The sequence below is a fragment of the Cricetulus griseus genome, chromosome 7, assembly GCF_003668045.3.
Source record: "Cricetulus griseus strain 17A/GY chromosome 7, alternate assembly CriGri-PICRH-1.0, whole genome shotgun sequence".
Lineage (NCBI taxonomy): Eukaryota > Metazoa > Chordata > Mammalia > Rodentia > Cricetidae > Cricetulus > Cricetulus griseus.
The window spans coordinates 73,326,151-73,347,935 of record NC_048600.1 but is presented as its reverse complement, the minus strand read 5'-3'; the positions used below and the strand labels follow the sequence as shown (position 1 = coordinate 73,347,935).

General features: G+C 50.5%; 1 protein-coding gene across 1 annotated transcript in view; it reads left to right on the top strand.

The window, feature by feature from the left end:
* Positions 1-588: 588 nt before the first annotated feature.
* Positions 589-21,785, top strand: part of Wnt3a (Wnt family member 3A) — a 39,395-nt gene continuing 18,198 nt past the window's right edge. Inside the window, exons 1-2 of the mRNA XM_027426203.2 lie at positions 589-662; positions 14,859-15,100. Of these exons, the coding sequence (XP_027282004.1) occupies positions 589-662; positions 14,859-15,100 (316 nt within the window). The remainder of the gene's footprint in view (positions 663-14,858; positions 15,101-21,785) is intronic.

Below are 21,785 nucleotides of genomic sequence, written 5' to 3'. Positions count from 1 at the left end.
GCCCGAGGACTACGCAGTGCGATTCCCAGCTGGCATAGCGCGGCCCTGGAAGGCCACTAACCCCATGCACAAGAACACCCTAAGCACACCTGGGCAGATTTAACATCCCGTGCACCCCGGCGCTCATTGTACACTGGCACATACCTGCAGTGCCCCAGCACCCCGCACGCACCCTAGCACCCCTCCATGAACACCGACGCACACACCTTCAACACCTCGGTGCCGGGCGCGCTCTCATTCACCCTAGCACCCTGCGCACCCACGGCCGCGGGAGGGGCCAGCGCCGCGAGGCTCCAAACCCCCCCCGCCCGCCCCCCCGCCCGCCCCCGCCCCGGCGGGCGCCCCCGCGGCGCTGCCCCGCCCCGCCGCCCCGCGCCGCCCAGGGCCTCGGCCCGCCGCCCGGCCGCCGGCCCACCTGGCGCAGCGCCGCCCTCTGAGCCCGCGTACCGGTGCACACCCGGGAACCCCGCGCACCCTGCTGCCACAGAGGGCCCCGCGCCACTGCAGCGGAGCCACTTCCAAGAGCCGGGCCAGCCCCGGCGCCCGCGCTCTCGGGGCGGACTCCCCGCCTGCGCGCTCAAGCCTGCGATGGCTCCTCTCGGATACCTCTTACTAGTGCTCTGCAGCCTGAAGCAGGCGCTGGGCAGCTACCCGATCTGGTGGTAAGTGAGTCTACTTGCATTCGTCCCGACCCCAGTGCTACCCTAGGGCAGCTGCCCCCTGGGGCAGGATCCCCACCGTTGCTCTGCGCACTGGCTGCGGGTGGGTTGTTTTCCTTGGCGGCCACTTGGACCTGTTCGGGCCGCAGCTGGGACGCGGGTGGCGGAGCTTCCGGGGACATTGATTCCCCTGGCAGGCGGGGAGGGAGAGCAGTGAAGGTCCATGCTGTCCCTGGCGTCGAACAAGAATGGCAGAAAGCGGGTCAGCACATGACACTAACGCCTAGGCGATAGTCGAGGAAAGAGTGTAAAAGGGAAGCCGCGCGAGGAAGAGGGAGAATCTTCTTAGGGACGGTGTCTTACACACACACACACACACACACACACACACACACACACACACACACACACACTTTAAAACAAAGTCGCGAGACAAGACCGAACAGCTCGGGGCAGCGCAGTTACGTAAAGACAGTCCGAGACCAGGCGGGGAGTGGCGCGGAGCCTGCGGCAAGGCGCACCGGGGCCAGCCCGGAGCCCTGCGCGCTTCCCAACGCTGTAGCCGTCGCTGTCGATTCTTTGTGGCTGTCGGGGTGTAGGGGTCGGTCTGCTGTCCACAGCCTGTATGTGCCCGACAAGGAAACGCTGCTGCAGGGAGGGATGAGCAGTAGGTAATGGTAAGGGATTTGAGTTTTCCGCAGTGAGAGGCTTCGGGGACCGGTCCTGGAGAGGCTGGACAGCATCCTCCACTTCAGACAGGGCACACTAGAGGGGACCCTTCTCAGCTTGAGAATGGAGTGAGGTTGGGCAAAGGAAAGATCCTCCGCACATACCCTAAGAGGGGGAGAAATTGGGGCGCCCCTTTCTCGGAGTGTGTGACAACCCCCCTCGCTGCGTGGAGCTCAGACTTAAGGCCACGATCAGTTGCGCAGATCTCTCGAACGCAAGCGAGAGGAATGCGGGCGCCAAGGGGCTGGGGCGCGCCGCTGGTGGAGACTCGGTTGGACAGAAGCCTCCCCACAAACATGCGCCCCCCCCCCAGAAACACTCTCCGACAGCTTGCCTGGAATTATAATAATTATGCCAAGGGGAAGGGGGGACCCAGTGAGCTGAAGTACATCTAATCCGATAATCATTTTTCTCTTCGAGATGCTTCAGGAGAGGAGCTGAAGAGCCTGGGGTGGGGATACAGGGCCCGCGCCGCTGCAGGGATGGAGGGTGAGCACCCGGGAGTCGGCTAGGGGCTGGAGAGGGTGCTGGGGCAGTGGACGCACTCTACAGGGATCTAGCTGAGCCTTGGCTCTCGTGACTTTTTACGACCCGGAGCAGCACCTGTGGCCTCCAGGAGCGCGGGCTGCGACCCGGCGCATCTATGAGCCTATGAGCGCGGACACATTGAGGCGCGTCCCGCGGGTCGCTGGGAGCCAGGGGCAGCGCGTCCGAGAGAGCCCCGCGGGCTGCCCGCTCCTGCGCCAGGCTTCTAATTAGAACCCGCCGCCGCTGAATTCCTGGGCTCAAGAGGAAGCGCCTTCGCCCCCGCTCTACTCCCATAAAGAAGGGCCTTGTCGCCAGCCTCCTGGCTACCCAGGGATTTTGGTCCCTAAGGTCGTGGGGGGTCTCTAGCGGGGGCCACCCAGTCCAACAGAAGTATAGCTTTCTTTTCACCTGGGCTGTTAGACCCCCTCGGGTGCACCCGGTATTCTCCAGGTGAGAGGGGAGGGGTGTGAAAAAAGTGAGGCCCTAACCTTCCCACCCCTCCCCTCAAAGGACTGGGGCAACCCTTTGGCCTCAGAAAGTGATACGGAAGTCCACCTGGTATTCATAGGGGTGGGTGACAAGTCACCTCTCCGCCCACCCCCTACTCCCACTTTGTTCTCTGTAGGATTCTCACACTTAACAATTCTGCTTCCTGAGAAGCAGCCCCCTACCCCCTCACTCTGGGATGCTGGCTTCCTGGGGGCAAGACTGTGTTCGCCTCCGGCCTCCTCTATTCCCTCTCTGCCCGGCAGGCTCAAAGTGTCAGCTGGATCGGGCGGGCGTGCTGACAGAGTAGAGAGGAGTCCCCTAAAAAAAGAGTAGTGATGGTTGTGGTCGCTTTATTGGGCGTGATAGCTGGCTTTTTAATAAAGGTTGCTTTGCATTTTCTACCTACCCAAGCTTCAAGTGTCTCCTCCTTTCTCCTGTCTACATCTGGGTCTAGATGAGACAAACCCCCTGAAATTGGGGGCAGGCAATCATGGCCGCTGCTGGGTGGGCTACTGGTGAGCTCCACACAGAGGCAAAACAGAGAACTTGGGAACCTTGTTTTTATCCCTCCCATGATTTCTTACATGTACCTTCGGCCTACCCACTGACTGTTTTACTTCACTTTCTGCCAAGCTTGTTACGCCCTCCCCCTTTCTGGTCCCCAGCTCCCTTCACCTGTGAAAGTGAAAGTGAATGGCAGAGAACCTCCTCACCTGGAGGAGCAAAACCAGGAAATCTCGAATCAGGAGTAATTAGGCTTTTGAAGTTCGTGTGGCTCTTAGAGGGAAGAAGGGAGAGGGGAGAGTTAGCTCTGCCCTGCTCCTCGTGGGACAATGAATGCCCACCACTTCCCTAGGACCTGCTCCGAGGGATGGTCTGTTCAACTCCAAGGCCAGTCCTGATACAGCAGCTAGTCGGGCCCATCACATAAGACCCCTAAGAGTGTCTCTTCTGGCATCTCCAAGAGCTGGGGCAAGGAACAGGGAAGTAGACCAAGTCCCACAGGGCCTTTCCCACCCTTCTTGCCAGTTTCTCTTCTCACAGTGTTAGAACTGCTTGGAAACAGCCCAAGGGAAGAGGAGAGGTTCCATGAGGCTAAAAGAATGTGGATTCCTTCAGAGGACAGACCCCACACTGGAAGAAATCTAAGGTGTGCCTGTACCCCTTCTCTACCCAACCCCCACCTCCTTCCTCCTGCTTTCTTGTTATCGTCTCTTGTCCAAGAGGTCAGCCTTGTGGGGCACCCCTTCTCCCCAGACTCTGAGCTAATGTCATGGCAGGGAATTGACTTTATTCAAATTTACAAATTCCTCTGTGCCCACCCCCACCCGCAAGGGCCATGCTGCCTCATTCCCACCCTCACTGGCCACTTCTTGCCTCCATTCTCAGTTCTCAACCCATGCTTATCCCATGCCCTCAGTGCCACCTGGATTTCCTGTTTAGGTAGCTGCTTCTCCGCTCCTTGCTCCTTTACATGTGGGAGAGCCTGTGTCCCGGCTTCCCCTTCTCCCTTCTTCATCAGGGCTCCTCTCCCATGGACAAGTTCCTATTGGACCATGGGCTCCTGAGAATGGAAGCCACACGGTAGAGCAGGTGGGGCCAGTGCCCAGCTAGCTCTCTCACAGTTCCTCAGTAGCTTCTAACAATCTCCTTTCTGGGGGTCTCCCTGGTGCCCATGAGGCTGTGTGCTGTGTCCCAAGGACATTTCTTTAGGACCAACTCTAGTTCCTCTTCTCAGTACATGGGTCCCTCTGGCTTCCCAGGCTTCTGCAGCCCTGCCCCCATACACTGCTGGGCCAACAGTCTCCTAGGAGTCAGCTCTGAGCCCTCTTCCTATGCCCTTGTGGCCTGTTGATGGCTGTCAGCAATTTGCCCCACAGTGGAGACAGGGTAGGTGAGAGAGGCAGTACGGGGAGGGGGCACTGTGGCCTTGGGAGTGAGTATAAGGTGGAGGGAGGGTTATAGATGAGGTGGATGCATGTAGAATCATCAGGTTGCCACAGTGAGTAGGCTGCTGTACGGTGTAGACAAAGATGAGAAAGACCAGCTGGGCAAAGACAGGTAGACAGAGGAAGAGTCAAGCTAAATTTCTTGGCTTGTCACAGGTAGGTCTGCAGACCCTACTCCCAGAGCTGTCATTTATGAGTCTTCATCCCAGTCTAGTCCAGGAAGCCTGGCCTCTCCCTCATCTTCTTGCTCCTTCCTCCTCTGCCCACCTCTGTCTCTCAGTTCTCTCTTTTTTCTGTTCTCTCCATCTCCCCCCACACACACACACTGCTTTTCCCTTCTCTCACCTCTCTTGGTCAGTGACTAACATAAAACTCACAAAGCAAGAGAAAGCCTGACATTAAGCAAATCACCACTACCACTAGTATTGTAACTGCCAGGACACTGGACTAGGTGTTGTTTCTCCAGGAACTGCCAATCATCAAATGTCCTTCATTAACCACAAAAGGAATATTAAAGGCTAGCCTTTTCCAGAGCCCAGCTTGTCCAGCTCCTCCAGACACTGGTGCTGACCCCCTCCAAATGCTGAGTCTCCAAGACTGGGTGTCTTTCTTTCACTCAGCTTCATGCTCCCTTAAAATTATTTTCTGTCTCATTTGTATAAAGCTTCCCAGACCCCTTTGTGGCCAGAGCAGAGGTTGAATCAATACAGTAGCAGTGAGTATATACTTAGGCGATGGTTAATGGCCCGGTAACTGCCCCCACCTCCCCACACACAGACATTTGTTCCCCTGTACAAACCTTTGGCCTAGAGGGTCAGAAAATGTCAGTTCCTTGGAAACTCAACCATCCTTCTTTTTGTTGTGGTCCAGAATTCAGGAAACAGGATTCAAATTTGTCACCTTGGTCCCCAGAATATGACCAGTGTTTCTTTTTTCGTTTCTTTTTGGTTTTTCAAGACAGGGTTTCTCTATGGTTTTGGAGGCTGTCCTGGAACTAGCTCTTGTAGACCAGGCTGGTCTCAAACTCACAGAGATCCACCTGCCTCTGCCTCCCGAGTGCTAGAACCAAAGGGGTGCGCCACACCAACGCCTGGCTGATCAGTGTTTCTTGATGTGTAGCCAGAGCCCACCTGTGAAAGAGCAGCCACTTGTCTGTGAAGAAATGCAATCTGGAATTGAAAGCATGCATGAATGTCTCTTTTCTCTCTCTCTCTCTCTCTCTCTCTCTCTCTCTCTCTCTCTCTCTCTCTTCTGTGTGTGTGTGTGTGTGTGTGTGTGTGTGTGTGTGTGGTGGAGGGAGAGGTTTGTGATATCACAGCAGCTTAATGATAGTGCACCGACAGGTTCTCCTGTGGTTGGTCTAGGAGGCATCTAAGCCTGTGTGCCAGCCTGAAATCACTCATGAGCAGAGTTCTTCCCCACCTATACCCCAGGGCCCAGGTGTGAGGACTGCTGGCCCAGCCCTTGGTGGTGGTGGTGGGTCTGTATTTGCTTCTTTTCTGGAAAGCTGAATAATTAAGCTATTTGGCTGAGAGGCTTCAGGGAGGACCATTGAATCTCTGATGGTCCTCTGGAAGAGGGGCATTCTTCTCCAGCCTGGCCCCAGAAGCTGTAGCCAAGGGTATATATAGCTAATGGACAGGAGGCTGACATGGGTTCAGTGTGTGAAAAGGCTTCCTGAGGGTTTGACCTGGTACCAATGTTTCAGTATGGGAACTGATGATCTGTAGAACCCAAGGCTGAGGAAGGGAGCTGGCCACTTCCCTTCACTTCCAAAAGCTGAAACTTCCAGGAGGCTGTTAACGGTGTGAGGGCCACATAGTCCAGTCCTCCTTAGAGTCTACAAAGCCTTCAACTCCACCATGTGCTCCTGAAGGAAATATGCTCTGTGGTAAGCTGATGGACACACACTATATTTGTAGCGAGTTCTGGAACTAAATCTCAGAGTGGTACGGGCCATGACTGGAGAGGCCTCAGCCATGTGAACCACCTGTACCCAGGTGGAGCATTCCTCTTCCTTTGGAAATAGCATACTCTGTACACCTATCATCAAGGTTGTGACACCATCCTGTAGACTCACTAGTCAAGCTGTCAGGATGGCTTCCTTCCTCCTTCCTGGCCTTGCTTTTTGCCCTCTTCAGTCAATCAATAAGGTTGTGTTGAATGGACAGAGTCCTTCCCAAGAAAAATGAATGCTGTACCTGATCATGGAGGACACAGGGACACATTTTAATATTTCTAATACCTTCCCCATCCTACCACATGGCAACTTTCCAGCCCTGAGACCTAGGGGTACCTGGCCTCTGCCTCTGCCTAGGTCTCCCTCCGGGGCTCCTCAGGTGACACCCTGGAGGTGTCTGATACATTGGTGCTTCCACATTCCTTCAGCAGCAGAACGTGCCGCTGCCGCCCAGGGAGGCTGGCAAACACATGGCCGCCGGCGCGGGAGCCTCCCGCCTGCCAGGACTCGCTCAAAGTATGTGTCAGTAATCCTGCTGGCCCGGCGGGGCAGGACAGGCGCTGGCTGGGAAGGCTTCAGGCAGGGCCCTGTGCAGCCTGGAGTGAGGACTTGGGACCCCTCCCCAACTTGGAGTGTGCTGGAATCTGAAGGAGGGCTTCTACTTTCTGGGAATGCTGTCCATTTGTGAGCAGACAGCTGGTCCTTGGGGATCTATCTCAGGAACACAGGTACCCTGGGGGGGAGCAGCTTTCTGTCTGGTTGGTTTTTGGGCAGCTCATTCAATAGAGGAGAGTGTGAGTTGGTTGTCCATGAGAGAGTGAGCCCCATACCCTGGGTCTCAGGTATAAGAGTGGAAGCCTGGTGATTCTACTGAGAGACCCAGCACTCCTGAGAGAAAGGCCCAGAGAGAAAGGCCCGAGTAGCATGGATACCCCATCAACCCACTGGCCCAGGACCCTTACCAGCAGAGATCTCTCCACCCATGATCCTCCTTGTTCCCTCTGGCAGAGCCTTGGGAATCCCACCTGCCAGGATCCAACTTAGTGTTTGCTGTGCCTGACTCGATTCCAGCAGAGGACAAGAGAAGTCAGGCAAGCGAGGCATCTCCTGCACCAGATACAGATGCAGGGAGAGCTGGACAGTCCCAGACAGGCAGGTAGCAGGGCCACCAGTGTACAGTGCTTACCAGGGGGAGAGGCCCCAGAGGCTCTGTCCGTGGGATGTGGCTCAACCCTCTAAAGTCAGAAAGGCAATGGAAACTTTGAAGTAGACAGCTTATATGTCCCACTTCTATTTTAAAATCACTGTTAGAATAAAGTCTGACCACCTCATTGGATAGTAAAGGGTGTCACAGTAAGCAAGTGAATCCTAAACACTGGTGTCTGGGTCCCTCACCTATGCCTGTCCAAATGCAACAAGCCTCAGCACCCATGCCGAGTTACCTCCTCACACAGCCCCTCGCTGTCTGCCTACGAGTTTCCATCATAAATGGCAGTGGGTTTCTGCTTGACCCTGGAGCCTCAGCATTAGCTAACATGGAACCAGTGCCATGACACAGGGATGGGAAAATTCACTTGAGACCAAATAGAAGCTGGAGACCCTTGGCTCAGGGAGGCCAGTGCTGGCCCAGGCTAGGCTGGCCTACTGCCCATCTCACAGTCCTGGACCAGCCTCCTTCCTCCCCTGCATGTCACAGCCAGCGTGTCTGCTATATCCCTGGCCAGGTGCCCGGCCTTTCAATAGGAGCAAGGGAAGGAGGAGGGAGAAAAACCATTAGTGTTTGCCGGCTGCAGGCGTGGCTCACGTGGCTGCAGCCACAGGATGAAATCCTTAGTCTAGGGATGGGGCTGTATTCCAAAATGATGTTCTACATGCTCTGAGTTGAAGGTGGTGCCTACTCCTTTAAAAACAAACTATGATTAAGTAATAATAAAAATTAACAGCAGTAATGAAAGTGAAGGCGAGAGGAGTCTGTGATCTGACTGGCATGACACAGGTATTTTCATGCCAGTTGCTCTTGTTTGACCCACAGATTTACATGTAAGGTTAAAAAGTTTCAGTCCTGTTTTCTAAGACTGGTTTACACATCTACATTTTGGGAACTTTTTGATAGTGGCCTTGGCAGTGGCATAGGCTCTGTAGTGCTCAGAGGCCACGGTCCACTGCCTCACTGTGGCTGCCAGTCCTTCTGCTGAGATCCAGGAAAAGGCTTGGGGAGTGAGATGGCCAGATCTCTCAGAGGAGTAGGGGAAGGATTCTGACTTGGGGCGGGATGCTCAGAGGACCTTGCAATGTGACATCTAGTCGGACAGTTCAAATTCTAGCTGGAAGTAGAGATTGTAGGCCTCTCCCAAGAGGCTGTCCTCCACCCTGGTTGGCAGAGAGAGGGGAAATGGAATGAATTCCTCCTGTAGTGAATCACAAAGGCCAGGTGCAGAGAAATGGGTGCAGTGAGGGCGTGCCGGCCTCCCAACTTCTCCCCAGGCCCAGGCAGGGCCCTCCTGCCCTGCTGTTTCCATCACCCCAAGGCAGGGTTCAGACCTTACAGTGACCTCCCAGTGGGAGGAGCTGGATATGGAATGGGAATGACTGAATACAGGATCTCCTAGTCTCGATACTCTCCTGGGCAAAAGATGGGGACTCAGGGTCCTCTGAATACCCTTAAATGAGAGCTCTCTGTCTCTGTCTGGACACTAGTTTACACATATTAGAAGCATCTCTGTGAATGGGTCTGGGAGCTCACGGTGTGCACTAGGGGCTTAATAAAGACTGGGTTCATGCTGGACAGGATAAAGGCCACCCGTTTTTCTGTTTGGCTTGTGGCCATCTCTTGGGGGGCTTCTAAGCAGGCAAGCGTGACTGACTTACTGCCAGGACTCAGGATCTGCTGGTTCTTGTCTCTTCTTCAACACCCGGTATCTCTTGCGGGTTTAGACCTGATATGTCTTGGCCTCTAAGGAAGATCAAAGACTCCAGAGAGGCCAGTGGGATTCCAGATGTAGATGTCTAGGGCAAATTATGTCCATGGCTAACTTCTGGAAAAATGGGGTGGAGAAAGCAGGTGATAAAGGCCCTTCAGACCCTACAAAGATGCTCAGATCTTAGAAAATGCCTTGTCTATGGAGTGTCTTTAGAATTGTGGAACATCAAGCTGGAAGAAGCCTCAGATGAGCAGTTTAAATACCATGTTTCTGGGTAGTGGTGGCGCACACTTTTATTCCAAGCACTTGGGAGTCAGAGTGAGTTCCAGAACAGCCAAGGCTATGCAGAGAAACCCTGACTCAAAAAAACCAAACCAAACCAACCAACCAACCAACCAACCAACCAACCAAACAAACAAACAAACAAAAACATGTTTCTGGCACTGGGCCCACCATGCTCTAACCGAGTCACCTCCCATTCAGTTATGGAAACTGAGGCTCCAAGAGTCTCAAAGGGCAGGCCAGGACAGACCAGCACAGTGGCTGAGATGACACCTAATGGTTGTGGTCACCACACTTGTCTCCCTTGATGGAAGTAGTGCCAACTTTATAGTTCTGTGTCACTATGATATGGTGAGTGTACACGGGCTCTGCTTGATGCATGGTTTTGTTTTGTTTTTTGAGACAGGGTTTCTCTGTGTAACAGCCCTACCTAGCTGTCCTGGAACTAGCTCTGTAGACTAGGGTGGCTTCGAACTCACTGAGATCCACTTGCCTCTGCCTCCCAAATGCTGAGATTAAATGTGTTTGTCACCACTGCCCCTTGATGTATTTCCTTATATTGAATTTATTCATAAATATTATTTTGCTTGGACCTGAGCTTAATACATTTTTAAGAGTGTCATTGTGTAATGGGGCCAAGATGATGGCTCAGTCAGTAAATAAAGAGCCTGCTATACAAGCATGAGGACCTGTGTTTGATCCTTAGGACACACATAAAAAATGGAATATGGTGGCATGGCTTTGAAATACCAGTGTTGAGGAGGTAGAGACAAGCAGGCCCCTGGAGCTCACTGACTAGCCAGCCTAGCCTAATCAATGAGCCAGAAGTTCCAATGAGAGACCTTGTAACAAAATACAGGGCATATAGCTCCTAAGGAGCAACACACAAGATTGACCCCTGACCTTGAATGCATGTGCATGCACCTGACCATGAATGCATAAAGGGCTGTCCTTGGGAATCAGTGTAATGGAACTGCTGTTTTTGCCATATTAACTTGAAATATTGCCATGGGTTCTACTCACCAAGCCTTGGTTTCTTGTTCCAGGTGGCCTTGGGTTACACCTGTCCTAGTTTGTATAGTTGGAAGGAGTCACATCCAGGGTCTATGAAGACATTATCCATGAGCTCTACTCGGTGGTACCAGGGGAACTGCAGCAGAGGGCAGGGAGATACAGGGCAGGTTGGAAGAAACAAGTACAGTGTGAGGTAATCTGTGGAAAGAAAGGTCCTGAGAAGCAGCAGGAAGGGGCAGCTATCCACAGGCTTAGCCAATGAGCTAGTGGCATGTGCCCCTAGAGCTTGGACACAAGGTGACCTAGAAGGTGGCATCTCTCAGAGATGCCTTTCTTTTCTCTTCTTTCTATTGTTTTTGGGGTTTTTTTTGGGGGGGGTCCTGAGTGCTGGGATTCAGGGGATGGTTGAGAATCTAGTGCAAATGAGAAGGACAGTGATATGCTCTTTGGTTCTTGTCATGTAGAACAGATACCCACGAATTAAGGAACTTTTGCAGCTTACAGGTGACAGCTAGACTGGAGAAGACACTTTAACCTCACTCATATTGTTGAGGGTCATTTTGTGTGTTTGTAGGACTGAGTTCTCCAGGACTGGCTGGTTGCAGCTTGGGGTAGCTCCTAACAGCCCTTCTCTAGTCTTGGAACATGATCCCTCAGTCTCAAAGCCAGAACTTTGAGGCAAACTCCATGCTTCAGACCCAACTTTTGAAGGCATGCATAATTAGGCAAATGTAGACCTCCAGACCTCAGTGTATGCCTCCAAAGCTCTGATAAGAGGTTCTGGCAGGTAGATCTCTCTGAGTTTTAGGCCAGTCTGGTCTACATAGTTAGTTCCAAGACAGCCAGGGATCTGTAGAGACAGCCTGTCTCAAAAACCAAAAATAAAAATAAAAAACAAGGGCTGGAGAGATGGCTCAGAGGTTAAGAGCACCGACTACTCTTCCAGAGGTCCTGAGTTCAATTCCCAGCAACCACATGGTGGCTCACAACCATCCATTATGAGATCTGGTGCCCTCTTCTGGTGTGCAGATATACATGGAAGCAGAATGTTGTATACATAATAAATAAATAAATAAAATCTTAAAAAAAAACAAAACAAAATATACAAAAACAAAACAAAATATATAAAAACAAAACAAAGGAAAGAAGAAAAAGAAAGAAAAACATTGCCCGGGCCAAGGGGAAATTCTGCTTTCTCACAGGTGGGAGAGTTTCAGGGTGAGTGTGGGTGCAATGGGTGATGGAAGGGTACAGAGGAAAGCTGAGGAATGGTGGAAGGAGAGACAAAGTTCCCCCGGATCCACTATAATAGGAGGAATGCAGATGGCCTGAGAAGACACGTTGGGACCTTCTGGTTTTAAGGTGGTCAGCCAAAAGTGGCATGGTGACAAGGCACAGCAGTGGCTTTCCTCCTTTGTTTAGTCTCTTGCTCTCTCTTACTCTGGGAACCTGACCAGGCCCTTCCTTTCTTCCATCCTTGAGGACAAGGAGCACAGATCCCAGTCCTCTTCATATGCAGGCATCTCTGCCCTCAAGCCAGGACCTTGGACAGTGATCTCTTCACTTTTGCCAAGTGTCTGATCACCCCATTCCCAAAGGTGCCCATATGGTCCATGTAGTGCCAGTAGGGGAATACAGACAGCCAAGGTGGTCTGCACCTGAGAGGAGAATGCAAGTCAATTCTACTGCAGGCAGCGAAGAGGGCCCCTTTGAGCCAGACTAAACACAAAGGAGTCTAGGTGCCTGGAGAGGAAAGACAGCTACTGAGAACAGAGGCAGTCCCCAGCCTGCACCAGGGCTGGCCTTCCTATGAACGTGGGCCTATCATAAACAGGTGTGTATGTAAGAAACATACCCACCCAGCCCACAAGAGCAGGTCATCCCTGTCATGGAGTGCACACAGGGATTCAGACTGCACTAAGGGCAGGTATGTGGCAGTGTGTGATACAGGTTTCTTGAGCGTTTCAGGAGACAGGAGAGACCAGGGATGGATGTGTTGGGGACCAGGAGGGAGTAGAGCCCAGGGGTGGATGTGCTAGGGACCTGGAAACTGAGTTGGAACTGGAGGTGCTTGATGGGATGTAAGCATCATTTGTGGCAGCCATAGCCATGAGAAGACTCCATTCTTCCTGAATGATTAGCCCCAAGGACCTAGCAGGTCTTTCTATTAAGCTGTGGTTCAAAAAAGCTGACTGTGGTGATGCCTGTGATTCCAGCAGTAGGAGTCTAAGGATCATTAAGTTCCAACCTGGATTACAAAGCCAATCCCAGGCTAGCTTCAGCTACAGAATGAGTCATAATAGTGAATGTTTCTAAAACAATGATGATAGCTGGGTGTGGTGGCCCACAGCTCTAATTCCAGCACTGGGGAGGCAGAGGCAGGTGGATCTCTGTGAGTTCAAGGCCAGCATTATCTACAGAGACAGTTGCAGGACAGCTAAGCCTACACAGAGAAACCCTGTCTTGAAAAACAAAACAAACAAGCAATAAAACAAAAACAAACAACAAACAACAAAAAAAGGAAAAAAGAAAATGTTTGGAAATATCACTGCATGAGTACCGAACATGTGTGGACTTCCTGCATCAGCACTCCCTGAAGTATAGTGTGACACTCTACTGTGTTAGTATCATTGTCATCTAGGTTTGGCATGTACAGAAGGGTATGCAGACTGAGTGCAAATAACATGCTATTTCATACAAAAGACATTAATATCTGCTGTGTATATGCGTTCTCTCTCTCTCTCTCTCTCTCTCTCTCTCTCTCTCTCTCTCTCTCTCTCTGTGTGTGTGTGTTGTGTGTGTGTGTGTGAATGTGGATGCCAAAGATTGATGTTGGGTGTCTTCCTCTGCCACTCTCCACCTTCCTTTTGATGACAGGGTCTGTCACTGCCCCCCTCACCCTCAGTGCTATGGTTACAGATATATGCCAACCTGGTTTTTACATGGGTGCTAAGGATCCTATCTCAGGACTCATGTTTGCCTGGCAGGCACTTCACCAACAGCTTCCCCCCATCCCCTCATCACACTTTGAGGACATCTGCTTTTATATATTGGGGTGAATAGTCCAAGGTGGGAAGGAATTAATTTAGTATAAATTTCATACCCTGCCTTGGGAGCTGGTGTCTCTCCCTCCCCCAGATCTGACTGTGCCCCTCCTCAGGGAAGACCTTGAACCAATCAGTGCCATCTGATCTGGCATCCATTGAGTCCCCTTAGCAACCATCCTCATCCTGTACTCTCCATTGGTCTCTGTATCCTCTAGTGCCTTCAGAAGCCTGAGCCACAGGCTGAGAGTCCCTGAACTTCTACAGAGCAGGATGCTGTGCTGGTTTTTGCACACAGCCAATTGTGATAGCTTGACATCTAATCCTCATTTTAGGTACATGTGTAAGCATTTCAACAGATTGGATGGGATGGATTATGGCACTCTGGAGCCAAAGAATACTGAATGTTACAGCTCAGATGGAAAGGTATTCTGGCAATAAGGAGCCAAGGAATACCACAGGTCACAGTAAGCATAGCAGCTTACAGCCCTGCTTCAGGGAAAGGCTTCCCCAGTGTATCAGCTCTGCTCTGGCAGAAGAGGGTTTCCTTGGCGAAGTTGTTACAGTTAGGCTCCAGTCTCCCAGGAAGCAGAGTGTAACAACTTCCCTTCACCAGGGGAAGATTTCCCCAGCAAAAGATGTTACAGCTCCGCTCTCTGCAGCTCAGTTCTCTGCTGGGGGAGGGGGGGAGGTCTCACCCAAACTTCATTTTAGAGATTTATTGGAAGGGAAGAATCCAGGAGAGTGGTTGCCCTCTGGGCAGCCCAAACAGCCAGAAGCTGAACAGGCACAGGGTTTATATAGGGATTCTTAGGGGGCAGGGGTTTTTCCAGGGTGGGGATTGGTCAGATTTCAGTCCCTGAGCTCAGATTGACTAGATCTCCTGCTCAGGGATTGGTTAGTTTTCTGCACAGGTTTAGGGCCAGATTTGGCTCTGGTTTCAGGGTCAAAGTGTGTTTCTTTCACTGGTTCTTTTTAGCCCTTCAACTCTAATTTTAGGGTCAAGATATATTTTCTTTCACTGTCTCTGATTCCAGGGCCAAAGTGTGTTTCTTTGGCACTGGTTTCAGGGCTAGGGTGCATTTCTTTGGTTCTGGTTGCAGGGCCAAAGTGTGTTTCTTTGGCTCTGCTCAGGGTATGTTTCTTTGACTGGCCCTTTTTCCTTGCAACATGGTCAACAGCATCCTGTCCTTCGTGGCAGAAGCAGCAATGGGCCCAGCACATGTACATAACAAAGTGTCTGTCTCCAGAGATGGTCTTTAACCTCCTTGTTTTCCCACCAGGTCTTTAGCTGTGGGACCCCAGTACTCCTCCCTGAGCACTCAGCCCATCCTCTGTGCCAGCATCCCAGGCCTGGTGCCCAAGCAGCTGCGCTTCTGCAGGAATTATGTGGAGATCATGCCCAGCGTGGCTGAAGGTGTCAAGGCTGGCATCCAGGAGTGCCAGCACCAGTTCCGAGGCCGGCGTTGGAACTGTACTACTGTCAGCAACAGCCTGGCAATCTTTGGCCCTGTTCTGGACAAAGGTAATATGGGCGGTTAAGATCATCTCTATGTGGGCATCACAAGGACTTCCAAACTTCACCTGGCTGGCCTTCCTCTCTCCTCCTCCCAGCCAATGCTTCAGAAGGGCCTCTGGGTGGGTGGGGGTGGGGTGGGCAGAAACCCACAGGGTGGGAGAGGCTTGGAGAGTGTTGAGGAGGTGTGCCAGCCAGCCAGCAGGGCTTGGGGCCCCTGTGCTGGTTTGGAAAGGAGAAAAACGGCAGGAGGGCTGGGTGTTGGTTAGCTGCTGGCAAAGAGCAAATTATCCTAAAGTGTAGTGGTTAAGGCAATAATTACCATGTGTTGACCTCCTGCTGCCAGGGGTCAGGGGCTGGGCTGGCTTTGCTTCCTGGTGCATCCCATCCACATGTAAGTCCACGTGAGGCTGGCTCACCTCTCTCACCCTCAGGTGCAAGAGAGGGTGCTGAACGGGGCAAAGACTTCTTTCTGTGGCCTCTGGACTCAGGACAGAGACAGAGAGGCAGCATCAGAGAGACAAAGAGAAGGGGAAACAAAGACATGGAGGAGAAACGGGGACAGAAGGAGAGAGAACACACACCAAATGAGAGCTTTCATGTCTTTAAAAAAAAGGGGGGGGGGAGATCATATAATTTACATCATTTTAGAACATACAATCTCAGCACACTTAGCACACCCACAGAATTGTGACACCACCACTTCTAATTCCAAAATATTTTCATCATCTCAAAAGGAAACCCCAAACCTATTACGTGGTGCCCCTGGCAACCACTGGTTTGCTTTCTACCCCTGTGGTTTTCTTATTCTGGACATTTCCTCTCTGTGTAATTATGCACTCTGTGGCCCTTTGTAGCTGGCTCCTTTTACTGAGTGTGAGGTTTACAAAGTTCGTTTTTGTTGCCACACACATCAATGCTTCATTCCTTTTAATGGCTGAATACTATTCCATTACCTGGGTGTGTGTATACTTTAGAATTTTATATGTAAATTTTTTAAATGTGTAGGATGATGCTATCTGTGAATTTCATTTCCTTTTCCTTTATTCTATATGCATATAGGCCATATAATAGGCAAATAGGATGTTTTCTTTTCTTCCTTTTTTTTTTTTCTTTTTGGCTTTTTGAGACAGGGTTTCTCTGTAGCTTGGGAGCCTGTCTTGGAATTCGCTCTGTAGACCAGGCTGTCCTCGAACTCATAGAGATCCACCTGCCTCTGCCGGGCAAGTGCTGGGATTAAAGGCATGTGCCACCACTGCCCAGTAAGAGGACATACACATATAGAATGTATTTTGACCTGACCTAATTCTGCTGCCCAGGACATGATTCCCCTGTGGAAGCAAAGTGGAGGCAAAAATGCACACATCCCCTTTGTGACACCCCCCTCCCCACTACCCTGTGCATCTGCTGGCTGTTCCCACACTTTCGGTACAGAATAGAACAGCAACCAGGGCTTTGCAGTCTGGCTTGGAAGCATGGACACTGGACACTGTCCTCAAGGACAGCAGCGTTGTGGAGAGGGGGTTGGGGCTGAGCACCTGCAGTAATCTCCCTGTGACCTTGAAGGTGTTTAAATTCTTTCTTCCAGTCAGGTCAAAGCAGACAACAGAGCCAGGGGCCTTTGGGGTGCAGTTACTATTCCCCCTGAAGTCTGATCCTCTGCCTTTCACTTCCAGAAGTCTGTTGGAAGGGTGGTTCCACCCAGTTCCATCAGCCTCCATTCTCAAGCTGGCTGTGCACCTCATATAATGACATCATGCCACTAGCCCTGACCCTGTGGTTCCTCTGACCCCCTTTCACCCAACATCATGACCCACCATTGGTAGTCTCTCCTGGTGTCATCCATCAGCTCACTCCCAGGAGTGCCAGCGTCCCTATCTATAAAATGGGAAAGTAATTGCAGCTTGCAACTTCAGAGCTTCGAGTCAGGCTAATTACACAGTTAGCACAGGACCCACAGGAACAGTCAGTACTGTATACAGGGGAAATTAGGGTCCCAAGAGTGATATGGTTTACCGAAAATGGCTTATAGTATGTGTACGTGTGGTCCATCCTGTGGATTCATGGAAATGTGATGCACATACAGCAATACAAATGCTAGTGTGTACACCTCTTCCTACATGACTGTGTACAAGCAGCACATGTGTATTTTGTTGGTTTGGGTTTTTTGTTTATTTGTTTTGTTTTGTTTTGCTGTGACAATGTACCCTATACAAACAATTTTGAAGAAGAAAGACCATGAGCTCTCATGGTTTCAGAAAGCTCAGCCCATGATTCCGTGGCTCATTGCCTCAGGCCAGGCAGTCATGAGGTGGTTGGAATGAGTTATAAATGGCTTCTTACTTCACTGCAACCAGGAAGCAGAGAAAGCAACAGAAAGGGGTCAGGGATGAAAGATGTCTTTCCAGGGCATGCCTCATGCATGCGTCTACCCTCTTCCCTCAACTAGGCCCTATCTCTTAAAAACACCATGATATTATGACTCTGACAAGTCTGTTAATTAGTTCCCAGCCCGGAATCTGATCACCTCTCGTCAGCTCTTCAGTAGGCAACTCCTCACTTCAGAGCATCACCATATTGTGGCAGTGGTGCATACATGCATGTGCACACATGGCTTCAGTATGGGGCTACACTTGTATGTGGCTGCACACAGTGGTGCCTGGGGTTTGGTGCGCCTGCACATGTATGTGGAGAATACACATGTATGTGGGGCATGCACATGTGGGTGTCCAATGTATGTGAGGAGCAGCTGCTTCTTGCGTGGGTCTTAGTGCCTGGTCATGATAATGGTGCCCAGGCAGGAGGCATGCGTATCACATACAGGGACCCCAAACCCAGCATGGATTCTCAGGACCTTGCTTCTGAAAGGTCCTGAGAAAGCAGAAGGGACTTTGTAGAGAAATGGAAAGCTGTCTGGCTTGAAGCCACAGGATGGCTGTGTTGAGTGAGTGAGGAGTGGTGTCCTACATTGCCTTTTAAATGGTTCCTAAGCATTTCTTCCATCTTTGTTCTATTGTAAACAACATTCTCTCTCTCTCTCTCTCTCTCTCTCTCTCTCTCTCTCTCTCTCTGCTTGATGATTTTGGTTTGGTTTTTCAGGGTTTCTCTGTGTAGCCCTGGCTACCCTGCAGTGATGACAGGGTTTCTGTCCCGCCTAGTTCTGCAGCTGTTTAGTCCCAAATAAACACACAGAGGTTTATATTATAAAGTGTTTGACCAATGGCTCAGGCTTCTTATTGGCTATTTCTCTCTTAATTATTAACCCATTTCTATAAACTATGTATTGCCACGAGGCCGTGGTTACCCATAATGCTTCTCCTTCTGTGGCTACATGGCATGTCTGTCTCTCATAACTCTCTGTGTCCTTCTTCCAGCATTCCTAGTCTGGTAGCCCCGCCTACACTTCTGGCCAATCAGCATTTATTCACCAACCAATGGGAGAAACATATATTCATAGCATACAGAAGAGCATCCCCTATCCTTGGAACTTGCTTTGTAGACCAGGCTGGCCTCAAACCCACACTCACAGAGATTCGCCTGCCTCTGCCTCCTGAGTGCTGTGATTAAAGGTGTGCGCCACCACCTCCTGCTTCTTCTCTTTCTTAAAATTAATTAATTGTATGTGTGTGAGTGTTTTGCTTGCACATGTTTGTACACCACACGTATGTCTGGTGCCAAGGAGGTCAGAAAAGGGCATCAGATTCCCTGGAACCGGAGTTATAGACAGTTGCAAACTGCCATGTGGGTGCTGGGAATTGGACCTTGATCCTCTTGGAGAGCAACAAGTGCTCTTAACTGTCTTTCAGCCCCATCTTGCTTTTCTCGCTGTGTAGACCAAGCTGGCTTCTAACTCACAGAGATTCACCTGCCTCAGTTATCCAAGCTCTCCCAGTTCATCATTGTTTTGTTGCCTGTCTGCTGTTGTGTTTGGTTGGATTGTTGGTTGCTGGAAAGAGACATAGAGCAGTGTGCAGTACTATTGACCAGCTGCTCTGTGACTTGGCTGAAGTTGTTTATAGGCTCTGACAGGCTTTTTTTCCCTATTGATTCCTTTCTACACACAGAACGATTTCACCTCTTCCTCCCACTCCAGATGCTCTTTACCCCATTCCTTGCTTCCTTGCTGTGATGTCCAGAGTGAATATCCATTTTCCTAATCTTAAAGGGACTACTTTCAGACATTTGCCACAGACAGTGATAACTGTGGGTCCATCTAATTTTCTAATTATGTTGATTCAGGAGTAAGAAAGCTTTATACATAGATAAGTAGATAAAATAAAGGATTTTTTGTTTTGTTTTGTTTTTCAAGACAGGGTTCCTCTGTAATTTTGGAGCCTGTCCTGGAACTTTTCTGTAGACCAGACTGGCCTTAAACTCACAGAGATCCACCTGCCTCTGCCTCCTGAGTGCTGGGATTAAGGCATGTGCCACCACCACCCAGCCCAAAATAAAGGATCTTTTAAAAAGATTTTTATTTTATGTGTTTGGATGTTTTGCTTTCATGTACATCTATCAACCATACTCTTGCAGTGCCTACAGTGGCCAGAAGAGGGCGTTGTATGCCTGGAAATAGGATTGCAGATGGTTGTGAGTCATCAAGTGGGTGCTGGGAATAGAACTTGAGGCCTCTGGAAGAGCAGCCAGTGATCTTAATGGCTGAGCCATCTTTCTAAAGGGCATATATATATGTATACATATTTTTATTTGTGTGTGTGTGCAAGTGTCTGTGGAGGCCAAAGGGGGTCATTGGATCCCTGGAGTTGGAGTCACAGGTGGTTGTGAGGTGCTATGTGGGTGATGGGTCCTCTGCAAGAGCAGTACACTCTCTTACTTACACTCTCTTACTTGCTGAGCTGTGTTTCCAACCCTGAGAGAAATGTATTTGTATTAAATGATCCGTTCTTTTTGATCTTTTGGAATTATGCCAAAAAATTATGACACTCTATTATGAAAAGATTTTTAGATGGGGCATGGTACTACACATCTTTAATCCCAGTACTTGGCAGGCAGAAGCAGGTGGATCTCTGTGAGTTCGAGTCCAGCCTGGTCGGCAGAGTGAGTTCCAGGACAGCCAGGATTCTCAAAAAAAAAAAAAAAGAAAGAAAAAGAAAAAAAGAAAAGAAAGAAAGAAAAGGAAGAAAGAAAGAAAAAGAGAAAATTCTAAATTCTTGAGCACACAACTCAATTTCATTTTTTAATTAATTAATTTATTTTGAATTATCATCTTACTATGATGCCCAGGCTCTTCTTGAATGCCCCAGTTCAAGCAATCCTACTGCCTCAGCCTTTCAAGTATCTGAGTCTACGCTTCCTTCCTTAAGTTTTATGGAAAACAGAACTAGAAGAGACCAGAATTCCACAAAATGCTGCAGCTAGTGGCATTGCCCCTTTCTTAATTTCTAGGATAAATTTTCTAAGGCTGAGCACTTTCTAGAAAGATCCAGAAATCTTACAGAACCAGAGCTGGGATGTGAGAAGATCTTCAGTGGGTGTAGTATATGGTAGTAACCCCTCATTGCACACTGCAAGCAGATTAAAGGAGTGCCCCACCGCTGCCTGGCTATCTGAGTGTATCTTGGAGGGCTTCCCTGGGGAGATGGCACTTAGTCTGGACCACCAGGGACTTTCTCTCTTTCTTTCAGCATGCATAGACAGTCATTCCCAGGAGCTGTTTGAGGATTCAACATACAGTAGCTGGTTGAATCCTAAAACTTGCCTGAGGCCAATGTTGTGGTGCATCTGTTTTACAAGCTAGGAAACTGAGGCAAAATGGGAGCTCATCAGCCTGGTGCTAGACTCTCCAGACAGACAGTGATATGCTCACCCTGAGGAGTCCCAGGGTTGAGAGGAGAAGAAGGACCAGGAAGGCAGGAGGCTTCAGCAGTATGACTGAACTGTTTCTGGCATGGCAGGAGCAGTGAGGAGGATAGGTACAAGGGTGGAGAAAAGAGACAGGCTGTCCCTGAGGATACCATCCCATCACATTCATGTTGTTGGGTGAGGGTAGGGGAGCTTCAGATTGCTGAGGATCTCCCCAGGAGGTTCTTGGTTGGACAAACTACCAGGCTGTCTAGGGACAAGCAGCCACCACAGGTACTTGGTTCTGCCCTAGAGAACAGATAGTCACATCAGTTTTGGGGCCAAGGGCTGCACTGCCCACATTCCTCGGCCTACCTCACCTCCTAGACCCCATCTGTAGAATAGAGCCTAGGCTGTCTGTCTTTAGGAGACCATCCACTTTGCCCTGGCAGCACTGAAGGATTTCCTGCTGGAGAGCAGCCTGCACCCCTCAACAGCCCTCTCTGCAAGTTTGCCGCTTCCTCCTTTCACTCTGTCCCCTCCACTCCCCCAAAGCCCCATTCTCCCCTCCTCATGTCCCCCTCCCTGGTCTTGTTCTCCTTCTCTTCCAGGGGAGGAAAGGAACCCTCCATGTGCCCCCAAAAGGGCTGGCTCCAGAAGCCCTTGTGCCCCCACCCCCTGCCTGCCCGCTGGCCTCAAAGTAATCAATCTGATTGGATTAGGGTCAGGGCAACCCTAATCATGTCAAAGGTTACCCTAGGCTTTGTGGCAGGGACCACAGGGGTGCCTGGCCACCCCTGCCGAGGTGGCCTCTGTTGAACAGAGTTTAACATCTACCAGCCAGCCGTGAGGAAAAGAGCCAGCTTCTTGCATGCATGTATGTGAGACTGTACAT